This window comes from Pithys albifrons, chromosome 14, assembly GCF_047495875.1.
Source record: "Pithys albifrons albifrons isolate INPA30051 chromosome 14, PitAlb_v1, whole genome shotgun sequence".
NCBI lineage: Eukaryota > Metazoa > Chordata > Aves > Passeriformes > Thamnophilidae > Pithys > Pithys albifrons.
This window is the reverse complement of record NC_092471.1, coordinates 7,184,428-7,211,662: the sequence shown is the minus strand read 5'-3', so window position 1 is coordinate 7,211,662 and position 27,235 is coordinate 7,184,428. Positions and strand designations below refer to the sequence as shown.

Sequence of the window (27,235 nt, the reverse complement as noted above, 5' to 3'; positions counted from 1 at the left end):
AGGAGTTGCACTTCAAGAACCGTTACTGGCATGACAATTGTTTCCGCTGCTTCAAGTGCTACACGTCCCTGGTCAATGAGCCCTTCATGCTCCGGGAGAACAACAAGGTCTGGTGCAGCAACTGCACCGCTGCTGAGGATGCACCCAGGTGTAAGGGCTGCTTCAAGCCCATTATTGCAGGTACTGGTGCTAGTGAGAGGGGTACAAGGCCCATGTAACCAGGATGCTTTATCAAGCTGTGAGGCTGCAGTTACAGCTACAGGCATCACAGTGGAAGACCAGGGAACCACAAAGTATTGCAAGTTTGGACTGTTATTCTCACCTGTCCATTCTATTCAATGCTGCAAAGCTTCTTTGCAGTTAACCCTCATGTGGATAACTCACCAGAGCAGTGACTTTTAAACCATTTCTAGCAAAAGCTTTGCTCTGTAAATCAAGGTATTCAAAAGCCAAGGCACCTGGTCTGAAAAATATTTTAAGAAAATCTAACAGGCCCTGGCTAAAATCAGATATAAACAACTCATCCCTTGTCTGCATTCCAACTGAGTCCTGGGTATAGGTATGGACAGGTCTTGCCCATAGGTATGTTACACTCCACAGGGTGAGGGGTTTGCCACAGGCCTGAAATCTCACATTATAAGTTTTTCTGTCTGTCGCAGGAGACCAAAATGTTGAGTACAAGAAGATGGTCTGGCATAAGGATTGCTTCACCTGCAGCCAGTGCAGGCAAGTGATTGGATCCGGGAGCTTCTTCCCCAAGGGTGATGAATTCTACTGTGTCTCCTGCCATGAGCACAAGTTTGCCAAGACGTGCGCTAAGTGCAAGAACGTAAGTCCTTCCCCTTCACAAGGGCAGCCCTTGTGTGTCTGTTGGAAGCTGGGAGAGTAAGCCAGAGGCAGACCATGCAGAAGCTGTACCAGTGCTTTTGTTCTGTCCTGTCCTTGAGACACTGGTGCCAGCAGCTGGTGGAGTAACGGGAGAGCTGGTGGTTCCTGTACATTATGGGATCTGGGCAGGGGCTGTCAGGTTATCTGATGGCAACGCAGGGCCAAGCGGGTGCCACAAACCCAGCAGGCACTGGTGTGGCACTTGCTTTGGGGGGTAGTGTAAGCGCTCTAGTGGGTACTGTGCATTCAGGTAGTGAAACAGTAGCTATTTTACAACTTTTGCAACTAGTTAGTGTAGAACTGCACTTACTGCAGGTAAAAGAAACTTATCAAAGTGTCAGGTACACAGGACTTCAGGCTAGAGGAACTCTGGTGAGCTGCACAATTTAATTTTGATGCAAACTGTGATGAGATCCTCTCCATGAAAAAGACTTCTGACCCTTCACCCCATATCTGTGTCACCTCTCTTCTTCCCTACCAATTCTAAACCACAGCTCTGCTCTTTGCCTCCTAGCCCATCACTTCTGGAGGCCTCACTTACCAGGAAAAGCCTTGGCATTCCGAGTGTTTCATCTGCTCCAACTGCAAGAAGCCACTGGGTGGGAAGCGCTTCACAGCTGTGGAGGACGACTTTTACTGTGTTGAGTGCTACAAGGAGTGTGTGGCCAAGAAGTGTGCTGGCTGCAAGAATCCCATTACAGGTATGTTGGGTTAAAAGCAGCTCAGGGGCAGTGGGTGCTTGAGGTCAGAACAGGATCCCCAAAAGCCATGAAGCCCAAAGGCGGTAACATCAGAAGCAGGTCCAGTAACACAAGCTCAGTCCCAGCACTTCACATGTGATCTGACTCTAAGCCGTGTGTTCTTGCTGGATGGAGTTTGAGCCAGGAACTGAGCTCTTCACCCTTTGCATGCCTCAAATTTACCTCCTTCACAATTCTCCCAACTACAACTGTTCCCACCCATATCTTAGTTTGTTTGGGACCCTTAAGTCTAAAACAAGCAATGTTTTACTGTCCCAAAGTGACATTTGCTTTGCTTCTGGTGTATTTACATTTACCAGTTATAGGATTACAGAGTTCAGCCCTGAAATGTGGGCACTATCCTGCCAGTCCCATGAGACTGACATTCAATTCTGCCTTTCAGAGTATAGATATGAGATCCCAAGTCCTGTCCTTGCTCTACATCTTTCCTTCAGCTTGACTATTTCTTGGAGAAAGGATCCAAAGGAAAAAGCTTATTGCAGAAACAAGCAACACAAGCCTTATGCTAAGCTGCTTCTCCAAGAAACACCAAAAGATGCATTAAAAAAACATGCACTTAGACTAGTACCTTAGGCATACACCATGGCCTGCAGGTCTAGGGAAGAACAGGAGGGGTGAGGTGGGATCTGTGCTTGGTGGGCTGACCCAGCCAAGGCAAAGCTACTATCGCCGTCCTATAATTGTGTTCTCTCCTAGCAGGATTTGGAAGAGGAACCAGTGTGGTTAACTACGAAGATGAATCCTGGCACGATTATTGTTTCAAATGCACAAAGTGTGCCCGTGGTCTGGCCAACAAGCGCTTTGTTTGCCATAATGGAAAAATTTACTGTGCTGAGTGTCCCAAACGACTGTAATGAGCAGACAGCAACTGCTGTAAGACGGATTTTAAAGCCCTGCTTTCCCAAACAGTCCTGGTAAAGGAGCAGGTTTTTGCATGTTGAGAATTTTAACTTTTTCCATTTTAGTGTAAGAACTAAATTAGCTGCAGTATACTGAGTTTGACTTTTGAAGTTCTGGCAGAACAAAAGCACGTAGCCTTGCAAAAATCTAACCCTGTTTCCAAGTAACTCTTAGTGTAAAGGCTTGAAATGCTGTTAGATTTAGCATTGGAGAGCCACACATTGCATCATCTGTGTGTGGCTTAAACCGAAACAAACCTAGTTTTAAACTTGTCTGAGATATGTTTAAGCTTGGCACTTAACTGAAGTGAGTTATACAAGGCATGCACTTGGGATACAGAGATGCAAAGATTGCACCTGGATCAGAGGGATCTATTATTAAGCTTTTACAAGTACAGGTACACAACATACACCACACCATTAATAAATAAGCAATAAATAACTTAGCTTACCCTTCCACACCAACTTGCAGCATGTGTATGGAATGGCTTTATCTCACATATAACAATGTTTTGGCAGTGCAGTTTAGCTTAGTTAAGTTTCCACAGACTTGTTTTACTCTTGATTTCTGCATGGTTTGTTCAAAAGTTTTGCTCATCAGCTTTTTTTATATCATTGTTTAAATAAGGCTGTCTAAGTACAATCATTAATCCATTAACAAGTAGTAAATCTTTCACCTACAACATGCACATGCATTTACAAGTGCCTTAAAAATAGATCAGACAATGATAGCTCTCCTATCATGTCAGTGTATGTTTTGTGATTGAATAAAAGTGAGACTAGTGCCTGCTTGAAGTCCTACTCTGGAAATTTTTCTTTTTCCATGATTGACACATCTTAGGGCTGAGCTACTGAAACCCTGATACTGGCAAAGTAAAGAGTCAGCTGTGCTGTCATTTTACTCTTAAATATCTGAGGACTAAAGCAATGATTTCCATAAGCTAATCAATTTTTTTAATATATTACTGACACTGGACCATCTGCCAGGAACAGCCTGTGTGAAAAAAGGTCCTTTGGAGAACATGTGTGCAGCCACTGTTCATGCACAGATCTACAAACCTTCAGCAACCTGAATGCTGGTTTAAGGTTGGTTGGGGTTTTATTCCACAGTACTGAAATGCAGAAGTACTTTATCAACTGGATGCTGCTCCAGCCATTCCCTTTCACCCCCAACAAAGAACCCTTGCAAGAAAAAGAAAAGGCAGCACCTTGCTGTGTTCTTGCTGGGCACTGCTGGACTCACACTCAGAACACAGAGATGCTGGTGCTGCAAGTGAAAAGCAAAGGGTGACAGGGAAAAGCAGGTTAAAGAATTCAGGAGTTATGAACATGCCATCATACAATTGAGCATGTACAAACACAACCAGAGCTGAAGGTGTTAGTGCAAACTCCCTCCCACGCCCAGAGATGCAACAGCCAACAAGGCTGCTGGTTTGGGAATGTGCAGTTGGAGCGGTTAGAGCAGCCCCAGGGAGCATCTCAAGGCAGGTCAGCATGGCAAGGGGTTGGAGAGGCCTAGTAAGGTCAAGTTTAGCATTACAAAAGAAAGCATTGTTCAACTGCAAAGTTTATTTAACAGTGCACACATATTTACACAGAGCTGTATCAGACCATTCAACAAATATCAGCACAGAAAAAAATACTGGCATCTTTGTTAGAATGATTGTCTCTGCCAGAACAAAACCAGCTATCATACAAAAATACAGTTTTCCTTTTACCTAAGGCACTGCTCTAAAGTCTAAAACAGTTCTATGGTATTTTTGAACAGCAAGAGGGAGAAGACTGAGGGCTTCTTTTGCAACTGCGGTGTCAAGGAAAGAACACATGTAGTTCCAGCAAAACCATTTGCATTTCCCCGCTGCAAACACAGCTGCCATTTGGATGAATCACTGGAACTGGAGGATCAGCCAATGGTTTGTAGTAGGATTTGAGACAGCTATTCTTTAAAGTAACCACCTATCCAGTCTATCTGTTACAGGAGACATCAGAACAAGGCTGCATTATTACTTTTAGTAACAATTTTCAGAAGATGCTTCGTTAATTTCTTCATGCTGGAAAAAGCAGGCAAGTTCAGGTTAAATAGATTATTTAATGCTGGCTTAAGGAGAGGAGAAATATATATATATATGCAACCTGCAGCCATTGTTACAAAGCTGGAACTGGGACACTTAGAATAATTAACATGAACAAAACATGACTTCAGTGGTCTAATACTGTTATGTACACAATAAAATAATACTTCCGTAAGTGTAGATAAATAAGTAAATCAAAAGGAAAACATTTTTTAAAAGCATGACACATTAAACTGCACTGACAGACATATCCAGGGACTCAACATTTTTGCAATATATTAGTGCACATGATGTAAAACGTTTCGATGTTTGCCAATAGATTAAAACGTATTAGTGATGGTACGCACTGCATTTTGAAACTGCCAAAATTTTCACATTAGATAATAAGGAATTTTTCTTCTCCATTCAAAACTGAAGATACTTCTGCATTTTTAAATAGCACATGAACTAACAAGCAACATTCTTCTAGACATTACAAAGGGAGTTCAGCTTTAACACACACTGGATGAGTCTTTTATTTCATCAAGGCCCATTTTAGAAATATGCAAAGTGAGGAGCCTCCAGCAGCAAACTGCTTTACATGATACTGATAGAGAAATAAAAAACTAAAAGACTCAAACAGGTTACTGTAAAGTCTGTAAAAGGGAAACAAGGGATATTTGAACTAGGAAAGCTTATCTAACAATTAGCTAAACGAATGGAAAAAGAACATTAGCACAATAATTTCCCTGAAATGTTTCAAGGTGCAAATTAGAACTCTGTCATCCCTTCCCTGGTGTTTTTTGCAAACTTGAAGATGGATAAAGGTAAACAAGCAGCTTTTCAAAACAAGGCCTTCGGTACTTGAGAAAACACTGGATTACTGAAGTGCAATCAGATTATTTCCAGGTCTCTAGTGTTCACAGTTCTGTCCAAAGAGCAAAGAGAAGAAAACATTTAACCATCATAACTGTGTGTATGCCACATGCATCCATCATCACTGTCAAGAGTCTACATCCAGGAGTGAGCACACAACCACTTGGACACTTACGGTCCCAAATGAGCACAGTAGGCTTGCTTTCCTTCATGGGAATGTCAGTTTTCAAAGCTATGTACAGAATTCTTACATGACTAAACATTTTCAAATTCAAAATCAAGAAGTAACACTTTCTTCACTAATAAGTTAATGATTTTGCTCACACCAAAATGTGATCAGTAGAACCACATTAAATCTGTCTATTCCCATGGCCCAGTCAGGGAAGCCCCGACCAGGCTGTGCCCACGGGAGGAGAACTCACAAGACGCAGAGTGACAGAGGAGACTCAGGAAACAGTTCAGGCTAGAAAAGTGCTACACTTTAATCAAACAAAGTGCTACACATCACTGGAAGAAAAATGTGGATAGGGAGGCTCGTTTCTTTCACTACCATTCATTTCAACTGATCACACAGTCATTTATCTCATGAAAAGAGACTTCCTGCTGCGAATACGGCCATCTGGGGTTTAGCTCCAGAGAAGTCCAGTCTTACAAAAGCACCTCCCTGAAGCCTCTCTGACACACAATGCTGTACTGCATGAAGGTTTGACTTCTCAAGTACATGTGGCCTGAGATGCAGCCCTGCTTCCTTCAGAAAATTCAGAGAATGTTGTGTGTTTACAGCTTCATTCCTCCTCCCAAAATGTAACACAACCATCTGTGGAATTTCAGGTTGGTGTTACCTGCCTCAGTGAAGTGAACGGCTATTCTACAGTAAGTAGAAGACAGCTAATAGCTTGCTAGAGTCTGAGGAGACTCTGTAAGACCACCCAGGTCAGCATCAAAAAGTTACAGAACATGCCTAGGAGTGGAAAGGTCTTGTCTGCAGAGTTACATCAGACACCTTTTAAACTGTTAGTATCTTCAAAAGTAGTATGTGCCATTTAAGGTATCTTAGAAGAAGCTTAAAGCACAACAGATGAGCCTCAGTGCTGGTAGGAAGTACTGGAGCTTCATGTGGGCTCAGCTGTGTCTTTGGAAGAGCCTTAACCTTGGGCTTTAGCAAGTCCCTAAAAAGGCATCAGCTGGTGACTCCTTATGACAGAATTCAAGTTACAAGCACTAAAGAAAGAGCTTTCCCTCTGGGCTACACATTGGAAAAAGTGCCTTGAAAATAAGAAGCTGTAGTTAAGGCAAGGAGAGCAAAATGCAAGGAAGTTAATTACCTAGGCAGAGGAAGAGACAGACAGGGAAGTCAGCTTGAATTACCTGATGAAGCATCTATAGGTTTGGTCAATGAATTCGCTGCACCATCTTCCTCAAAAGCCAATTTGGGACTAGGAGGTATTGTAGCAGCATCATTCAAGTTTTGATTACAGTTACCAGCAGAGATGCTGTCTGAGCTCAGTTTGGTTGGCTTGGAACGTACTCCAACGTCAATGAACTCCTCAAAAGTCCAAGAACCAGATTTTCCATTAAGATTCTGAATAAGTCCACTTGTATGATCAGCTTCATTAACATTCAACTCCACTGAGTCATCGATAACCATTTCTTTTGCAGGATGGCTAGGGAAAAGAAAAAGATACTTGTACTACAATTTCTGCATATTTAACCTTTAGATTGATTCCAGGCCAGACAATTAGCAGACTGCAAACTTTGCAAAGCACTGAATAATCCTGAAGGACATTCCCAGACAAGCTTCTGCAGCTGCTACACAGGATCTCCCCTCCAGGAGCCAACGGGGAAGAACAACTCACCAACATGTACCACCTTTGTACTGTACTAACAGCTCTCGGGTAAGGTCTGGCTCCAGAAATTTGGTAAGAAAGCAACAAGTTTAAAGCCCTGAACACTTAAATCCCAATAGTTTTAGCATTTTTCCTTTTTTTCTCCAGCTATGACTTTTTAAGTAGAAAACTAAGACTCAGAAGATCAGCAATATTGAAAAGAGTCAAAATCTAAATCCCAATCACTGATCAATTTTCATTTGTTCTTTGGAGAATCATGAAAATGTCTTTATATTCCATCACTGGAGGAATGAGATTAATTTATCATCACTTTAAAGAAGTGTTGCAATGTCATTTCTGAATCATTAGCATTTAGATGAGCAAATGGAACAAGCATCAGAGGACAGATTTTCCAGCACCAGACGGAAATGCTTTTTATGTTCAAAAAGATAAAATCTGAAATACTGAAAACCATTCCCCAACAAGGGAGGCTTTTTGCTGTATCTGGTGTTTCAGCATACTGTTGGTTCTAGAGCTTCGGTAGGTTATTCTTCCTTTTTTAGTGTTAAGCCCCTCTCTCTTTTTCAATGTTTTGTTAATGAGAACAACTGTAAGCCATTTCAAGGGAGAAGATTTCAAGCCAGTGTCGCTCTTTATAAGTAACACTGCCATGGTGCTGGCTGTGTCTCACTTCTCAGCAAAGCCAGTACTGTTAACACAGTGCCATCTAAACAAACAATTATCCTGAGCTAACTGCTCTGTGTGAGGCACTGAACTGACAGCACACACCCCACATGCCTGGAACAAGGCACAGACACCACAAAGCCAGTGGGGTGCAATATTTGAGGCAAAACTCCAGACAGCACTGAATTTAATTTACATGTAGAGGCAGATTCCTTGTGTGAGGGGTAACTGCTCCAACAGTAAAGCAGCTGCCTACACAAACTCACCCGGAATCCTTCAGTTCAGTAACAGACAGAGCGCTCTCATCACTTTTCAAGTTGCTTCCATTCATGAACACTTCACTGGCCTTCAACTCTGACTCATCTTGCTCCTCACATTCGGCAGAGATCAAGCTTTGTGCAGTCTCTAAACAACTCTCTGCCTCCCCCTTGACTTCCTGGAGCAAGTCAATGCCATTTAGCTTTCCTGAAAATGGGGGGAAAACAAGAAATAAATTAAAAAGAGAGCTTCAGTAACAGAATTGTTAGAATACCAATGTTGAAACGACCCTTCCTAGCCAAAACTCAAGGCATTTGGCTTCAATAAATTCATTCATCTATACACAAGCTGCCTACAGCAACATGACATTTGTTTTTCATCTTTAAAAATCCACTTGTAAAATGAAAGTTGCAGGCATTTCATTCTCAAATCATTCTGACTATCTCTGTTCAAGCAGAGAGTCTCCCTGGCATTTTTGGGACTGGTGTCTCAGACCACCACAGTGCTGTTACATGAGTGACCTTTTCAACAAAGCTTAAACACCCCTGAGAAACTCACTGCTACTCAGACCTGACTCATCCGGTTTCCTCACCTGGTTGATCAGTCTTCTCAAGACGCAACTCCTCCTCCTCTTCAATATCCTCTCCCTCCATCACCTCCGAGGCAGATTTCCCTTCATTCTGCAACTGAATTGCCAGAGAGTTACTTGGAATAACTCCTTACCCTCCATTATTTCACAAATAGCTCAACCACAGCTCCCCCACAGCATCACTCCATGCCCAGAAGTGAGACCACACGAGCCCAAAAGCTCACTCAGCAACACACGTTCTACTGAGCCAGAGCCTGTGGGGCCCACTTCCACCTCCTACCTATCATTCCTGAGTTCCTTTTCCCCTCATTTGTCCAAGTTTTGTGCTACATTTTTATTGATTTTCAGCTATATGAAGACTTAGATCACTGGACATTCAAAGAAGAACAACTATTCCTCAATATGCATAACTGGCCACAAACCTCACTGCAGTAACAAAAATACATCCAGCTTACTGTGGCAATCCAGGGGCATCCCAGATTTGCTTTAAGCAAACAGATGATCCCAGGAATGGAAGTTTTCTGTCAGAATGCATACAGCTAAAAAAAATCTCCCACTAACCAGTGGGATTTTTTAAACTGATCTGCTAATAATAAGAACAGGTCACAATGTTTCTAAAGGCCTTGAACAAAAATGCATCCAAGGCTTTTTGTCAGAACAAACAAAGCAGAGGAACGTGTGCACCAAGAAGCTACTGGAAATTATTCCGGTGCACCAGAATTTTGTATTTCATGTGGAAGCCAGTTTGTGTAAGGGTAACAGAGGACAGCATACAAGGCAAAGCCTTCTCCAGGAAGGGCCTATTCTGTCATTATACAGATCCAAACAAAAAAGTACCTTGGATTCGTTTTGATCCGATTTTCGTGTTCTTTTCATTATTTCTTCAATTCTCTGTTAAAATGGAAAATATTTGCAGAGTTTTGTATTTCAGCATTATAATTTTTTTATCATATTATATTTTCATATTTCATTAATTTAATACTTTAGTCACTGAAAGCTCAGAAACCAGAGTCTGCTTTTTAAAAAACCCCCACTACTTCTATTTAAATGCATCTGAGACTGTTCGCCTGTTCAATTTAACACCCCAACCACTAACTCAGGCTGAGAGTTCAAAGCAGCCTACCTTTTTTCTTTCAAGCCTTTCCTGCATATTTTGCTGCATAATTCTCTCCCTTTCCAGTCGTTGTCTTTCAGCCTCTTCTTGAGCTTTTGCTTCAGCTTCTTCTCTCTGAAAATAAAACAAAAAGAAGAGAGAACCCAGTGCACAAATCACCCCCAAGAGTCAAAAGCAGAGCTGTTACAGAGATTCTGGTTCAACACAGACAGGAACATCACATCACAGCTAAATGTCATTACCCAGCTACTCACATGAAATATATATTACTATGACATTCAGAAACTGAAACTCAACTATCCTGAGATAATGCAAATGTTCTGAATGTTGTTGAGCTGCTCAGGGTTCAAATTGTACTTCAGGACAAATGTTTGCCTAAGAAGGATAATTTATAAAGTAACAAGACAGCAATTAAATTCTAAATGTGTCAAGGTTAACCTAAAAATCTTGGCGGTCAGGTATTGCTACCAAGACACTTGGTGCAGAACATCTTCTGCTCCTTCAACACTCTAAAATCTTTTCCAGCATGACTGGAAAGAAGATAGAAACACAGTTAACACTCTGAATAATTGTCATAAACTCAAACAACCTTTTAAAGAAATGTTCAGACACCTGGCAATGCTATCCACAAGATGCAGCTATTCAAACATGAAGAATTTCATTGTAAAACTGCTTTAGTTTTCAGAATTAATCTCACTGAAGGAAAGTCCACTTTGCACAGATCCTTTCAGATCAAAGGATGCCTCTGTAACAGTACATGGACACTTACTGTGGAAGACTATTTAGCAACAGGAAAAGCAGACTTTGCAACAGTACCAATCTCTCTTTTGAAGGAGTCAGAGCAAGTCAGTTACTTTCCAGACAAACCACCTCCTTGTGACACATAGCAGTGAGCTGGTAAAGTGGGCTCAGTATAAATATTTTATGTATGCAAAATAGCCTCCCTGATGGCTAAAAAAATACCAAAATAGCTACTTCTGCCCACACTTGAATTTACCAAAGTTGGGGAAAAAAATTAAAAAAAATTACACAGACCAGGGGAAGGAAAGGACCTACAGACATTCTCAAATCCACCTCAGACAGGATGAACTCTGCATTACGTCATTCCTGACAGAGATCTGTCAAAATCGTTATGTGAAAGACAAATCAAAGACAACCCTTGGAAAACAGGGCAGCAGCTTGTACCAGGAGCACAGTTGGAGCCTACAGACCTGGTGCTGAAGCTCTGCAAGTTTTTCCTGCTCTTCCTGTTCCCGGCGGATCTTCTCCTCTTCTGCCTGTCTTTGCTGTTCTTCATAAAACAGTCTCTTTTCTTCCTCCTGCTTCTGGAGCTCCTCTTCCCGTTGTGCTTTTTCCTCAGTTGCTCTCTTGGCCATTTCTTCCTCTCTCATTCTAGTGTTTCCAAGGTACAGGTTACTGACTGGGTATTTGTTTCTTTGAAAGTACACACACGAGACAGAGCAGGAAAGCAAGAAAGTTCTAAATAATGTAGTTCTAACTACATAAAGACACTTTCTGGTGTGGATTTACACATGCCACCATCAAGACTAGTCAAAGCAAAAATCAGAATAACTTGGAAGAAACTATCTGTGAGTACATGTTGTTTGCTGACCAAGTCAAGGGCAAGAGAGGCTGCTTCACTAATGGAATGTTTGATTGAAAACTGGATTAAACAACAATCATTTAATAAATATTATATCCAACCGTAACATGAATCAAGCTTTTAATCACAGCAAAACATAAATTTCGTGAGATTTCCTAAAAGATTGTTTCTTCTATACTCTGAATTCCAGAGGTACACTGGAGGTGTACTCTGCCAGCTCATGCAGACATACACAGCAGATCTGATGACATGTTTCTGATAAAATACCTAAAACAGATTATATGCAATTTTCTGACAGCTTTATATCCACAACCAGGAAACAGACAAAATCTGATGTTCCATCATGTTCACAGAAGCACAGACAGGTGGGCCCTGATCTGGAATAAAGTTAGTCAGCACTAACTTAGCTATTTATTTTTAAAAACTTCTATGCAGTGAACCAAATGCATACTGATTTAACACTGAATTAACACTGAATTACTTGTCTGCTACATTACTGATCCAGGTTTCAAATCACTAACAAGAGATTTAATGTACCATCAAACAACTGCCTGAGCTCATCAAAGGAAAAATTTAATTCGGAGACATTTGACTATTTCAAACCAAATACAAACAAACCAAATATAAGTGGTGTAAAATGCACATTCTAGTTTTGAATGAAAAGCCCCACCAGTTACTGGAAGGAAAAAGAAGTAGTGATTTCTAGTAAGGACTGTGGGTGATAGATATACTGAGATACAAACTGATGTTACACACCACAACCTGCCCCACCAAGGGTGCCTCCCTGCTCCAGGAACTGCACTAAGATTTGCAGAAACTTAAATCAAGGCTTAGAAAACATACACAGCTGGAGTGTCCTTTCCAACCACACCCCACCACTGAAACCATCCCCTTCCTTCTCCTCAGTTGTTACCTTTCTTCTTCCTGTCTCTGAATTCTCTCTTGGTCTTCACGCTCTCTTTGCTCCCGTGCCAGACGCCGCTTCTCTGCCAAGATTTTAGAAGCTTCTTCAGCTGTGGTGGTCCCTGCTACTGTTTTGCTACCTGGTTCTGCAAAGGTTAAAAGAAACTGCTGTTAAAAAGCTCCAGTAATGTAAAATCAAGACAGACATTCTTAGTGTGAGATGAGAACTGGTTCCCATCTGTCCAATCAGTGCTCATCGCTCAGCGAGCACACCCTTATCTAAGGGCCTGCAAGAGCCAAAGGGAAGGAGATGCAGAGCCACAATATCTCACTGACACTAAGGTAATAACTTATTTCAATGCTGATCCAGCCATATTCCAGATGATACACTTCAAGATACTCTCTAATTATCATAGCACTTAAAAACGTGTTTATGAAATGACACGTTTATTCTCTAACTCTTGAACACTGAAGAGAAAACTGGAAACAAATATTGCTTTAGGAAATACACTTAATTTCCTTCTAATAAAACTGAATGCACACAACCCTAAAGAGGCAATACTATTTTTTCTTTTCTTTTTTTAATAATATTCAAGTATTTATATTCTGATTTATATCATAAAATAACTTTATTCTATATGCCATGTATCTTAGAGTGCAAACAATCACCATTTTATCTGGCCCTGAAGGCACATATTAATGACTTCGGTAATTCTGTATTTCTACACATTAGCAACAAATCAATTTCCAATTTACATGGAGATCAAAACAGCTTCAACACCAGCCTACGAAATATCTGTACAGTCCTGCAGTTTGTTTCTTCATGTCCCACCTGGTGTTATGGGGTCCAAACATCAGATATACTACTATGAATTAGGAAAAACACCCAGACCCACATTGCCATCCAGTTCCTCTCAATATATATTGAAAGAACTTTGATTTCTACCAGTTATTACTCCCTAGAAATACTTCTATTTGAATGTGACTTTAAGACATCATCTGAATATTCAGAGAATTAGCTCTTGATGTCAGTAGAGTAATAGATCATCATGTTGGTGAGGACCTGCCTTTCTTCTTTTTAATATTTTACAAAACAGTACCTACATGTTTGCTTAACATAAGCCTTCAAGTCATGGTAATTTTAATGAACAATGACATCAGGGTTTGACCAGCTATTTTGCTTCTAACCTAAAGACAAATCACTCAAAACACAATGTCATCATTAGGAACTTTAATACCTGAAAAGCTGCTTAAGCCTCATGGACATGTAATCAGTACCTGCAACTGCAGGGCATAATTACGCAGAGCAAACCCTCAGCAGCTGAATCATAGCTGTGCTTTGTGCATAAAAATTGTTCTTGCAGTCCTAGGAAAAACACTTCAGCACTGATGGAATGCAGGCACAGAGAGTTTTCTAGCGTTTCAATTTATTCAGTGCTGAAAAAACATCAGTTCCTCAGAACACACATTGTTTCTGATTTGGGAAAAGCTGCAGTCATGTTGGTACAAACAAAATTCAGCCATGACTGAAATTTGAACATGGTCAAAAGGATCCTCCCCTTTCTGAGCAAAAAAGATGACTGCTCTGCAGTTACAAAAAGCATCAGCAGATCTGCCTATGCAAGACATGCAAGTGCTCTTCTTCCTATTCTGTAATGTACTCTATACTTACAGAAAAGGAGGGAGATTTCATTCAGTGCTGCCAATAGACCAGAATGAAGAAATCAAAATATCTCTCTTGTCCTCTTCCCCATCAGTGGCTTGCAGTTCAGACCATTCAATTTTTACAGTAGAGGCCATTTTTTGTTGTGCACTTGAACAGCAACCAATGCAGCAACCCTGTTTTAGTACCTCTGGAATCTCTCTCCCAGTTGTATCAAATCTGGTTGATATTTAATGAAAGGTTTAACCTATTTTCCCTCCTCAAAACTGAACCTAAATAAGACAACCTAATGCTCATCAAGAAACCTAAAAGGTTTTAAGACTTTGAGGTTCTAGGGTAGCTTGAAATACGATGAATATCTGGTATTGATAGAAGAAAATTAGTCACAACAGTTCAGAACACTGTGGATATGGAAAGAATAGGGGAAAAACATCCAAAAGAAATGGCTGGAGACCTCAAGCCTATGGGGGACCTTCCCATTACATTTCCACTTCTGAAGCTTTACTGATGTTTTCCATATGGTTACTTCAGTACTGTTTTCATCTCCATGCACCCCTTGTACAATCTGTTTCCATAGGGCAGGACACGAGACTTCCCAACGTGATTGGTAACAGGCCTTAGGAAGATCACACTCAGCTTCCTTTCCCTGGTACTCCCAGTCATTCCTGCCAAGAGCTGTCATGTTCAAAGAAGACTTTTTCATGGTGGAAGGGGAAATAGGGAAACATGCAAGAAAACCATCTCAGCACACTTGTAAAGTTTAGTATTAGTTGTATGGAGGGAGGACTCCAACACATTTCAAGGTAAGTAATTTATTCCCAATCTAGGAATCTTATTTCAAAGCCTTCAACACCCAGATATAAAAAGTGAGGCTCCATGATAGTTTATTACCTATCATCACGCATAAGGTGAGAGCTCATGAAGGAGCACTTCTTATGCTTAAAGTTGAACAAGCCTTTTAATTCTCAGAGAAGCTGCGAAAGGCTGCTGCCAGAAATGACAACTGCTCCAAGTCACTGAAAAATAAAAAGTGTTTTACTGTGGAACAGTGTATTTTAGTAGGAAGACACAAAAAACAAGACAAAAACTTGATTGCTGTGAGCACAGGCAAACAAGTTCAAATTGAAGGAGAAGAGATGGGATGAAGATACAAGAGCACAAAGCTGAAATTAGGCTGAACCTGTAAGACCTAGAGACTGATTTGCCACACGCCATTCACTGGTGGGCTCTGACTTCAGAAGCTGTCTGGGATATGGAATTGCACCAACCCACAGGTGAACTGCTGACACAGAAGTGTTAAAATGAAAATTGTCTTGAAAATCCAAAGCAATTTTTTCAAGAAAAAAGATTTTGCCTCACTTAGCAATATTGCAGTATACCAAAACATTCAAAGAGATAAATGAAATCATCTGTATGTTGAAGAACTTGCCTACTACACTATCTTCTACACGTCAAAGAAAAAGAGCTTTGTGCAGCCCCAGTATGAGTCACTACAAAGATGGCTAGAGCTTCGAGATTAGCAATAAACCAAAATGGAAACAGATAAACTGGGTTAATACAGTTTCAGAAGTCAGTATAGAGAGGAGACAGGTGGGGCATCCAAGGAACAAGGATGGGTGTTCTTGTTCCAGAACAACTGGAAGATGCAAGACTAGGACACATTATTATATGGAGGTTTCAATCAGCTGATGGCATTGATCACAAGTGATTGTGCCCCCTCTGAGTCATGCAAGACATTTATCACAGTAACGTGGCACACTGGGGGACAGACATTCTGACTGCAAAGACAAAGGACGTGACACTGAAGATGGATGTGCAACTTCATGGAACATCCACCTCTGACTGACATCCAGGCTTCCTTCTACAGCAACACATGCTTAGAGAACTGTACCACGAGTGAGTTCTTCAGCTGACTGACACTACTGCACATCCAACACTGGGCAGTGTCAGGAAGAGCCTCAGCAATGACAAAGAACTGCAGCAGCTGAGGAATGCACACAGGAACACACATGCAGGAACGTGCAACAAGCAAATGTTCCCACTTACCTGCTGTCCAAAGGATTCACCCCCAGTACTGCACTGGCTGTAACCTAAATTCCAGAGATCTCTCCCTTTCCTATCGAGTGTCCCCTAAGTCCTTATCCCCAGAGAACTGCCTGCCAGACCTCATCAGAAGGCTCTCCCAGATTCTGTTCTGGAGATGGCAGCTGTATTTTTTCCGGTGAGAGGGACAGAGGCTGTGTTCACTTGGCACAGTGAAGAGGACCAGGACTCCAACTGCTTATATGGTATATGGTTCTCCTTAATTTACCAGGATAATTTCTCAGTGTGGCCTGTCAATTGATCACTTTTCCTGAGCCAGTAACAATTACACATTCCCTGGAACTGAGGCTGAGGCAGCCTTCAAGCGTTGTGAACTGTCTCTCATCCTGTGATGCACTGGCAGCTGATTTCCTCCTCCAAGCAGGTCTCTCCAGAAGCATTTTAAGAACTACCAACTGGACTGAAAGACCTTTGTGTAGTTAAAATAGTGATTTTATAAACCTAAGCTAGTAGATTCCTCAGCTAGTGCAGCTGAAGCCCAAAAGGCAAAGAGAATTTATGCTTTTCTTAAAATTACAGTACAAGCAGTAACACCGAAAGCTCCTGACTTAAATCTCCAAGTCCAATAAACCAGCTACTACACTAAAATCCACAGCCCAAAGTTATACCATGTAAAATTATTGTATAATCAGCAATGAACAGCTTCTGCCTTAAAGCACCATCCCCTCTAGTGCTCTGTCTTACAAACCACTTGTTTCACCAGTCCCAGAACAAACTGGAGAGGCCTCGAATGAGCCAGACACTGAGAACACGCACCTTCTTTGGTCTTTGTGCTAGCTGCTCCCACATCCTTCTCCAAGGCTGGGGAAGCACCTTGCTCTTGTCCTGTTCCTTCTGTGCTCTTATCCTTTGGTTTGATCTCTCCTTCAGGTTTCTTTTTGGTAATGTTTATAACACCTGGTGTGAGAGGTGGACGTTGGATGGGTGCTGGTTTAGAGACTGGAGTAGGAGATGGTGGCCTTTGTTTTGACACTCCAGGTGAAGGTGGGCGAGTCTTTTGTCTGTTGAAATAAAGAATATTTCTCAGGGCTAACACTGAAAACCTTAAACATTCATCTGAGGACAGCTGCCTCCTTTGTTTAGTTTACATTACATACCTCACTTTTTAAAACAAATCCAACCATAAACTATGGGTGCCTTTCTCATAAAACTTAAATACAGGATTTCAAAATACCCTGAGCACTTGGACTCCCTACTTGTGGGCTAAACATCAAAACAGGTCTGCTAGCCCAGATCTCTGTTTACTCCACATCAAGGATGAACCTGTGATTCCAATCCAAGAAACACTAACACAGGTAGATCAGCTTATTCGAAAGCTTGCAGGCTTTCTGTTGGTTTTGGTGCACAGACTGTACTAGGGTGTACTTTGCACAACAGAGACAAAGGTTGAAGTAAGAGCTGCATCTCTACTATGGAAAAGGGAAATGGGACCCAAAATGAAGCTGTTTTCTGTACAAACAAGGCACAGTGTAGGTCATCCAAATTCAAACAGCACAGCTGTCTTGAGACAGGAAGCATCCTTCATTCTGTCCTGAATGGAAGAAGGTGTTGAGCCTGGACACCTACCGCACTGCAGAGGGTGACGGGGGACGCTTCACCAGATTAGCCGGAGAGGGGGATCTTCTACGGGCAGACACCGACGGTGAGGGAGGGCGCCTTAAACCAGACCCTGGGGACGGTTTTTCTGTCTCTGATTTCTAAAAGATACATAAAACCAAAATACTGCTGACTCTTTAGAATACATTACAGACAGAGGAGAGGCTATTCCAACAAACATACAACTTTGCAGCAAGATGTACTTCACATTTCACATGTGTTTAATTTCTATACACACTAAACTTTGGGAATCATAAACAGCAAACAATATGCCTCTAAGATTCAAGAGAGATCAAGAACCATAAAATTCCACTTTGATTTTAATGCTGTGTCTTTTTTAAGCAAATGCTACTTAACATTTCAATAAATGCTTACTGAAAGCAACAGCAAAGCTGCTGAACAGGATCCCATCCCGAGCTGTTCCTACCCCACAGATTAACAGAAACCTAATTTTTGTGGGTTTTCAACAAACCTGGGTTGAATCAGGTGAACTTGCATCAGATGAGGATACAGAAGACTTCAACCTGTCGATGCTACGACTGCGCACGGGCACTTTGGGAGCTGGGACTGAGGAACTGTTGGAACTGGCTGAAGCTGAACGAGGACAGAGGTGAGATTCTATAAAAGTTAGGAATTTGACAAGACACAACAAGAAACAAGTGCACAGCATAAGAACAGGAGAAAAGGAAGAGGGAGAAAAAGAGAAAGAAAGATTGTGTGTGTTAGAAACCATACAGGGAAACACTGCAGGCAGTGCACATTGCAATGGATCATGGACACAGACACCACCACCACACAATTAGTACTTTGGAAGCAACAGCACCAAGAATAAAACCATTCTGGAAGCAGCAGTCTGGAGTAGATAAAAATAAAATGCTTTTCCAAAAATGTACTAAATTTGCAAAACTTTAATTTTAGCCAAGCTGCATCTGACCACAAATGCTACAGTTTTAATGATTTAGCATCTTTCAAGTTCTTCCCTACATGTTTTCTCCATAGTCAAGGAAGAAATATTGCTTTTTTTCAAAGAGTATTTATAAAAAAGCATTATGTTAAGACTCTCAACATTGCTATACAAACTTCTCTTATGAAATATGCATTGTGCAACATTATTTTATACTACTTTCTCTCTCTAACCCCTTCATTTCTACATATGTGTGCCCTTTGATTACATAAGCAAATCAAAATACGTGGTGTAAAAGAAATCTATCAAGAGAAAAAGGTCAACTGCTAAACTAAAATACCTTTCCCACCTAAAGTGTCAATCTCTTCCCATGTAAGATATTGAAAGAGATTTTACCTTATTGCTTTTTCCACTAACATGATCATAGACAGAAAAGCATACATAGATGTAAAAATCTACTTCTGAAACTAAATATTGGATTTTGTGTAATCCAAATAAATTGTGACAGATGCCAGCATTTAATTTTTTAACTTTATGGAAAATACATTTTATTTTTATACCTGCAGCATTTGTGCAAGGAGACCTGCATTGTTTGTGCACAGGTAGTGCTAAAGCACAGGTACTTTTCCGCTGAAACGAAGAAAGTACCTCTAATAAACTTATAAAATATATATCTTTAATTCAGCAATAGTGAGTAAGTCACATGCTAACAGTAACAGTGAAAAAGATGGTATTTCCCCACATGACATGAACTGAGATAGTCATGGTAAAACAAAAGCAGCACATACACAGGTGTGCAAAAACATGAGCATGGACTACCAACCAGAAAAGTAAGAACCATTACTGCACAAGGGGAGCAGTGTAGAAATGTCACCATCACCAACAAGTGAAGTGGTGTAAGATAAAAAACAAAGATGGGATAACATACTTAAGAGGAAACAAGCAAAACTGGGAACACAAACTGTAAGGTAAAAAAGAAGAAAGGACTCCACATTGGCTTCAGAAATGCATTTACTGGGGCATTACTACAACCAGTAACAATTCCAAGACGCATGGGATGCAGCTACAGCTTGTCCATTATGCAGATTCCTGCACTAGGACTAAGCTGAGCCCCACTGTGGGCCTATCAACTCAGTCTGGACTAATACAAAATTGCTTCAGTCAGCCAGGGTTTCTCTCTTCTCCTTCTAGGATGCCTCAACTTCTACCACCAGCCCAAACAAAGCCAGGTCAGGTCTCCCTGTACTTAGCTTAGCTTAAACCCACTCTCGTGTTCCTACATGAATTTCTCTCCATAAAGAAATTTAGATTTTGCAATTATACGTTTGTCTGGGGGGTTTGCCTTTCATTTCCTAGTACCATTCTGGCCAGTATGTCTCAGATTCATTTGAGAGTACAAATGCAGATCTCTGTCAGTAAAAAAAACAAAAAACACATAAAAACCTCAGAACAAGCACCAGCAGCTGGTTCTCTGCATAACAAGTAAACTGGCACTGGAGTTTAAAAGCCAGTATCATTCTAGTGCTTTGTAAAGTAAACATGCAGCACAGCATATGAATTGGTTACTGCTGACCACAGAAAACACTGGGTAAGTAATATTACACACAACCATGTATTAACTGCCTGATTCACACCGAAGGGTAGCACAGATAGCAACTACCATCTAAATCCTTGCTTGAAGACCAACTGCATAAAACTCCGAGGCTTTGCTGCCCTCCTGTTACCTGAGGGATCCTGTCCATCAGCCGATAGGGTAGCAGCACTTTTACTCCTAGCTAGGGAGGCCTGTGTGGGGGCGAGGAGGCGACTGATTACGCTACTGTCCAGAGGACTGAGCTGGGAGCGACGAGCTAAACGACAGGAACAAACCAAAAAGGATCCAACATGAAATCATATCATGGAAAAGACAAGCAGTACAAAGCAAAGGAAGACTGAGCACCATTGCAAATCATAACAGTTTTGGAAGAACAGTACTGAAGTCATGGAGAGGGAAATCCAAACCAAAAACACAGAAGGGTAAAACACTGCAATCTCTTGTGTTGCATGTCTCGTTGTTGGCTTCCGTAACAGCAGCCATTTTAATGTGCAGAGACTCGCACATGTACAACAGAGGTCAATGCTGAATGCAGTCAAAGCATGAGAAGTTTTTGACTGAGCTCTTCAGAGCTACATTCTCTGGATTGCAGGAAAGGCTCTTCTGACACAATAAGCAGATTTGCAAGTCAAAGCGAGCAGTTATCGCCAGGCATCATCTGCACACACAAATCCACGTGGACAGCACCCATCATTCCCCCCCACAGCAAAGGTTCTGAATTAGAGTATAATTTCAATAGTAGGCAACATCTGCTAAAAAAGAAAGTTTCGGAATTGTTAACTCAAAGGGAAAACATGTTAGAGAAGGTGCCAGTCTTCAGGTTTAGGAAGAGTTCCAAGGAAAGATGCTATTTGTAACCTAGTGGGGAATACACGGACAAAAAGAGACTGAAGTGAGAACAGGTTTCTTCCTTCACTTGCATGCACAAGGTTTAGGCCAGCAGCAGGAACAGAGAAGTTGTTTTTAAACTGAGAAATGAAAGAGAGCTTAAAAAGCAAAGGTAAGACTTAACTAAGAAGGAAACAGATCAGTGACATTATTTTTGTAATTTCTTATATTTTAACCCACCAGCTTTCAAATATATCACTCTCAAGTGGAGAAACATGTTATCCGCTTGCAGTGTCATTTAACAAAGGTCTCCTTAGAGGATTTCTTTTCAGTCCAAAGGGAAAAAATTTACCTTTACCATTTACAATTTTATCTTTAACAAAAGGTAACTAAAAAGCCATTAAAAAGTTCTCAAAATGTAAGAACCTATGAAGCTGGTGCAAGTAAGCCTATCCAAGCTTTACTATGAATGGCTTTAAGAAAAAAATATTCAGTTTTATGAAACAACCACCTGGTTTTTCTTCCTTTTTCACTTTTTCTAGTTCTGCAGAGGATTGGGGTTTACTACTCATCCTACTCAAAGATGTGCTCCTCTTCTTTTCTGTTCCTCCTGGGGACCAAGCGTAAGGAAGATTATTTTTAACATGATATTTATATATGTGATTTCCTAAAATTGTCATCCCGTGCTTTGCTTCTGCCAATCAGCTAAAACCACCAATCTATCATTATGAAGCACTATTTTCTCATGAGCTAAATGGTTTGGCTACCATTTGTCTACTCTCCCCCCACCCTTTCACTTATCAGAGGAATAGGGTTGGTTTGCACAGACAGTTACCCACGATCAGGCACTGCAACGTGCATAACAATATTCATGGACTGCATGAACACCTGAGTGAAAACATCCATAACGAAATAGGGACGTGGTTTAAAGTCAGCTTCAAATATCCCATTTTGCTGCCTCCCAATTCTCAAACAAACTGGTTTCTAGCACCTTTCTGTTCCACCTGCGAACCTTTGAGTGCTGACTGCGGGGAATGCAGAGAAACTTTGTTATTCAGTCTGTTTAATGAGGAACTTCTCTTTGTGGTACCTGGAAGTGAAAGTGCATGGATTAATTATGCTGAAAAGCCCAGACATTCCTCTACAACACCTCTCCCATTTTATTAAGGCAGAGAAGAATGATTAAGCCACTTCATAATATTGAATTCTTCAGAAGCAGCGAAACTGGATCAGGGAAGAATCACTTCATATTAAGCATTATTTCTCATATTCCTGCATGTTACTGATTACAGCAGCAGGATATCAGTCACAACAGAGTCTTGTTTGACCTACTGAGGCCATCCTTATACACCTTTTAAAAGAAATGAGAATTTTAAAAGGCCACTGCTCACATTCTGTATCAGTGAGCTCAGAATTAACATAGAACACAGCTGGTGAAATACTCCACTGATCCAGGGACAAACATCTTCCTCTCATTTCCACATCCTTCTCCTCCACCCTCCCAGGCACACACACAACAGAAGCAATCTGGTTAATTCTGCAACTGTATTTTATGTCCTCTGAATTTACTCATCTTTTTACCAAACAGCCATTTCTCCCTGAGTGACAGATTGAGAGCACAGGATTGCTCTAAGTCAACCTCTACATCCCGACCACACAGATCACTTGGGAGTCCTATCCAAATTTGTTTATTTCAGGCCACCTAAGAATTCTTCCTCCAAAGCGACTAAGGATTCACAAAGGATTTCAAGGTATGACAGTGAGTTTGAAAGCAATTCCAATTAGTTGATAATTAGTGACTTCCTTTGTTAGTAGCTTAATTTGTACTTTACAGACCTGCTTCTGACTCATACTCAGAGATGAACCCTCCAGACACATCATATATAAATATAATTTAAAATCACAAGCAGCCTGCAGTGACTCAGAGCCCCTGCCAGTACAGATACAGTCACTGATTTCCCCACCAGGCATACAGAGTATGAGCACAAGTTTTTCTGCTGCATCACCTTCCAACATCAACCAGCAAAAGCACCTTTAGCTGTGTCTGTCAGGGATTCTTCCAGCATAGCTCGTTTGATCAAAGGTTGTAGATTGGCAGAACACTGCAGCACAGACCTAGCTGAATCTGGTTTCGTATTAAACAGCTTTTAGCTCATTTACGGTTTTCATCATTTAAAAAAAAAAACAAAACTCAAAAGTAAAAACCCTGACATTTGGAATACAGGCAGGCTCCTATGAAACTCTAGAAAGATTCCCCACAAGGAAATCTCATGCTACAGCAAGCTGCTATGTGCTCATACAAATGATTTTTATTTATCTTAACAAGTCAATTAGGTCAATTCCTTGTGTTTCATAATTATTTTTTAATTTTGAGCAGGCTGATTGCCCTCTGGCCCATCCCAACACAGTCTGGTAAACCCTGGCACAGAGGAGATCACATGCACAGGTTTAGTAGAATAGAACAACCAGAGAACTCTCTCATTCTCTACATCCCTGTTAAGACTAGTAGTGTGATACACATTTTAAACATGACAAACTGCAGTCAGGAGTTGCAAGTGAGACTGGAGGTCACAGAAATTGGTAGATGATCCCTCTCTAGAGTGCAAATACTCTCGGAAACCCTTAAAAAAATAAGAAAATAGAAATGGCCTGGAAGCAACTATTCCCTGGTTGTCACTGGCACAGAAAATAACTCAGACTGCTTGCAAGCAGCAGTGTGCACTAACAGTTTAAGAAATACTTCATTTGAGTATCAGTATGAAGATTACACTAAATTACGGGGCTAGGAAGCTGTGTCAGAGCTGCACACTATGGCTACAATCATGATAGAACTCCAGGTCAAAGCGACACCATCTTCTCCCACAGGTGCCAGGGTTTTTCATGCATCCTTCTCTATTTGGAGAAAGCAGAATTCTAATACTAAAAAAGAAAGAGTGTCTACAGAGTACAGGCACAACAGAACTATGCCAAACCTCAGTTGATTTTTTCTTTTCCAGAGGCAATCAAATGACTGAAGCTGTCTAAAAGAACAAGGCAAACTCTACTTTTTTATTATTTCTATTTTGCTGAAATTTTAGGGTGTGAATTAAGGCATGCAAACCTGTAAAGATGATGGGAAGTGATTTGTGAATCAATCATTCACCAAGATTTGACTTTAGTAACACGATTACAGAAATAAAAAAAATAAAAAGCAGCAATTTTTACCGTTACTCTTCTCCTCTAAGAGAGATCACATCAACTGGGTCAAAGCCCTCAACAGTCAAGCTGGATTAACAAATTGCATGAAATGCATTTGAGATCAAAATATGAAGTGAGTCACAGAGCAAAGGAGGAGGGAGGACACCATTCCACCTCCTGTCTCCTCCCCAGTCCCAGTTCAGCAGCACCAGCACACACTTACCTCGATCAGAGGAATTTAAAAGCGCTGCAGACGACGACAACCGTTTGGTCACGGCCCCCTCTGCCTGTTTGAGGTTGGCTGTGGACGTGGAGCGTTTGCTGCCTGCGGAGAGAAGCGCTGACTTCAGACTCACCTTCGTACCTGAGGGAGAACCTTTCACATGTTGCTGAGAGCTCACCCTGGCAGTGTTACATCCTGAAAGCTATCTCTACTTTTCCTTAATGAGAAACAGAAATTATTTTGTTTTCCTTTGAACAGACCTGATGCCACCATTAGCACCAGCTGGAACATGCACAGAAAAGGCAGAGTTTAGGGGAGTCATGCCAAGATTTTATTTTGCACATGTATGCAAACAAGGGATTTTTGAACACTGTGCTCCTTTACATGTAAAGACAAAAGCTGTTGAAGTTGTATGTTGTTACTAGAGTGGGAAGACAGAGAAAATAACAATAAAACCTAAAAGCAATTATTTCTTTCTTCATTCTTTCCACACAGGTACAGTTTTTCAATCGCTGGTTAATAAATCAAACCAAACCAAATTACATTGGAGGGATAAAATCGACTCCTAAGACAAGAAAGCATTCCTATTTCTGATTACTTCCCAAGAGTTTCTGTAAGTATTTTAGAAATTTCCAATTTTTCCCTAAAAGCTACTTGTTAAGTTCATGTCTCCCATCAATTCTGCAACTCTTCTGAAAATGTAACAAGAGACCTTATTAATTTTTTTTGGTATGTGTATATATGCAGACAGATATACACACATAAAAATCACATTTCACATTGCAGAATTGCATGCTTACTACAAGCCAGATAAATAACTGCTTTTTAATTTCAAATAATGTCCTTTCAGGATGAACACCACTCCAGAGTGTATAAGCCTTAAAAAACATGTACCTGTTGCTATAGAAACTCACTAAGCAGAAAACATTAATGCACACAAAGTAGTGCAGGACAGCACAACAAACACATGAAATTCTATACATCAAACACAAATAATTGATTTCACCAGCATACTGGACAGCAAAGATGATTAATCTGAACTCGTTAGTGCAGAAGTACCACAGGACAAAGCAGCACTACTCACCACAGAGGCAGCACCTTTTCCCTTTGCCAGCATGTCACAACAGCCCCTTACAGAGCCAGGGCATGAGGACTGGTATGGACAGCCCTGTGAGATGCTCTTGTGACAGTGAACAAGAACAAAGTCCACATGGGATAAGAGGGAGAAAGGGAAATCCACTGAATCTAGTTAAGAAATGAAGAACTGAGCTTAGTGGATAATTTCCCAACACAACAAGAAGAAAAAAAAAGGGCATTTTATGAATGAAGTCTGAGAGCTGGGATAACTAAACAGACTTAAGAGGTTTCATACATGAAAATCAGGAAACTCGTAATTCATGTATTTGGGTGTTTTGGAAGGTGAAGGCTTCCCCCTAGTGACTGATCTTAAAAGGAAATCCTGGCTCTGCTTGAACTCAGTAACAGTCCAAGGCCTGCAAACATCACAGAGACACCTCACAAAAATTTCCCTTGGTTCAAACAGGACTTCAGCACTTGCATGATATCTGAGATTTTGCCTATCACCCACTGAGACCCAGAGGGCAAAAAATTGAACCTTGTTTTCAGAAAAATTATACTGAGCAAAGTTAACTCTTTTCCAAAAAGGTTGCAAGTTCCAGAGTTGGGCTGTGCTGTTTTATGAGACAAGGGATGATATTTCTACTACAGAACTGAAAAGTACTGGCTAAATATGACTGTTCAGACAAGAAAAAAACAAACCACCCTCTGAATTTCAGGGGAAGGTAAGGCAGTGGTGAGAGTGTGAGCTACAATCTTAATTGATGCCTTGATAGAAAAAAAATGTAATTGGTAAAGGGCATTCATATAGATACTTGCATTTTCTTTTTCCAGAAAATTTAAATTTGCATTAATTGCTTAAGATCTTAAGAGGTCATAGCCTTTTTCATGAATACACTTGTAAATATATGATACAACAGCCTCAACTTTTTCCCTGCCTCACCCACAGGACAGCTCCTGCAAACTTTAAAGTTTCTGATGATTCAGCAGAAAAAAGCTTTAGAGAACAGACAGGATATTCTCAAGTCAGTCACAGTCTGATTATGTATCTATTTACAAAACATATTTTGAAAAAAATAACTCAAATATCTTTCTTTGGGGAAAGTTAGAAAACTTCCCTCAAGGGATCTGAAATGGAAGCAGCAGAGCCAAAGAGAACAGAGAGCTGTCCCGCAGGAAGGCTTGAAACTGGGAAAGGAGCTGGAAACGTGGTATCTTACGAAAATCACTATGAGATTGAGCAGCTTTTAATCCCGGCTTCTCACTGAGAGAGGGTGCTGCAGCACAGCCTATCTAAGGCTGGAGAAAATTAGGCTACAAAAAATAAGATTAGCTGTCTCTCACTTCCTTCTAAATTTCTAGTAGGACAAGGAAGCTCTTTATTTAGAAAGGAGAGGCTCTGGCAGCCCCACTTCTGCTCTAACAGCACACACCTCCACTCCCACAGCACCTGAACTTCCAGTTCTGCTCAGCAGCCACCACTGAACTGCCCCCATTTACCAGGGCTCTGTCATCAGGGATGTTTTATTACACAGCCTGGTCATTTCTCTTGGCAGACCCACATCCTGCCTGTTTCATCTGAGCACTGACAGCAAGGTCACCAATGTAACATTTGACT

General features: G+C 41.0%; 2 protein-coding genes across 9 annotated transcripts in view; one reads left to right on the top strand and one right to left on the bottom strand.

Moving 5' to 3' along the window:
- FHL1 (four and a half LIM domains 1) overlaps positions 1 to 5,281 on the top strand; it is a 36,986-nt gene extending 31,705 nt beyond the window's left edge. For 5 of the 8 annotated variants that reach the window (XM_071569696.1, XM_071569693.1, XM_071569694.1 and 2 more), the window contains 4 exons: positions 3 to 180; positions 660 to 829; positions 1,403 to 1,589; positions 2,346 to 5,280. In XM_071569696.1, the coding sequence (XP_071425797.1) occupies positions 3 to 180; positions 660 to 829; positions 1,403 to 1,589; positions 2,346 to 2,503 (693 nt within the window). In that variant the 3' untranslated portion in view covers positions 2,504 to 5,280. Of the gene's footprint in view, positions 1 to 2; positions 181 to 659; positions 830 to 1,402; positions 1,590 to 2,345 lie in introns of all 8 variants that reach the window. The other 3 variants (XM_071569692.1, XM_071569695.1, XM_071569691.1) reach the window with 3 other exon arrangements.
- Positions 5,282 to 5,533: 252 nt separating this feature from the next.
- The window catches only part of MAP7D3 (MAP7 domain containing 3), a 44,835-nt gene continuing 23,133 nt past the window's right edge, over positions 5,534 to 27,235 (bottom strand). The window contains exons 7-20 of the mRNA XM_071569689.1: positions 24,541 to 24,642; positions 22,132 to 22,230; positions 21,652 to 21,750; positions 20,443 to 20,568; positions 18,287 to 18,432; positions 17,785 to 17,915; positions 16,975 to 17,219; positions 12,463 to 12,598; positions 11,158 to 11,338; positions 9,956 to 10,060; positions 9,670 to 9,723; positions 8,836 to 8,929; positions 8,252 to 8,450; positions 5,534 to 7,139 (exon numbers count right to left, since the gene is read on the bottom strand). Coding sequence (XP_071425790.1) covers positions 6,830 to 7,139; positions 8,252 to 8,450; positions 8,836 to 8,929; positions 9,670 to 9,723; positions 9,956 to 10,060; positions 11,158 to 11,338; positions 12,463 to 12,598; positions 16,975 to 17,219; positions 17,785 to 17,915; positions 18,287 to 18,432; positions 20,443 to 20,568; positions 21,652 to 21,750; positions 22,132 to 22,230; positions 24,541 to 24,642 — 2,027 coding nt within the window. The 3' untranslated portion in view covers positions 5,534 to 6,829. The remainder of the gene's footprint in view (positions 7,140 to 8,251; positions 8,451 to 8,835; positions 8,930 to 9,669; positions 9,724 to 9,955; positions 10,061 to 11,157; positions 11,339 to 12,462; positions 12,599 to 16,974; positions 17,220 to 17,784; positions 17,916 to 18,286; positions 18,433 to 20,442; positions 20,569 to 21,651; positions 21,751 to 22,131; positions 22,231 to 24,540; positions 24,643 to 27,235) is intronic.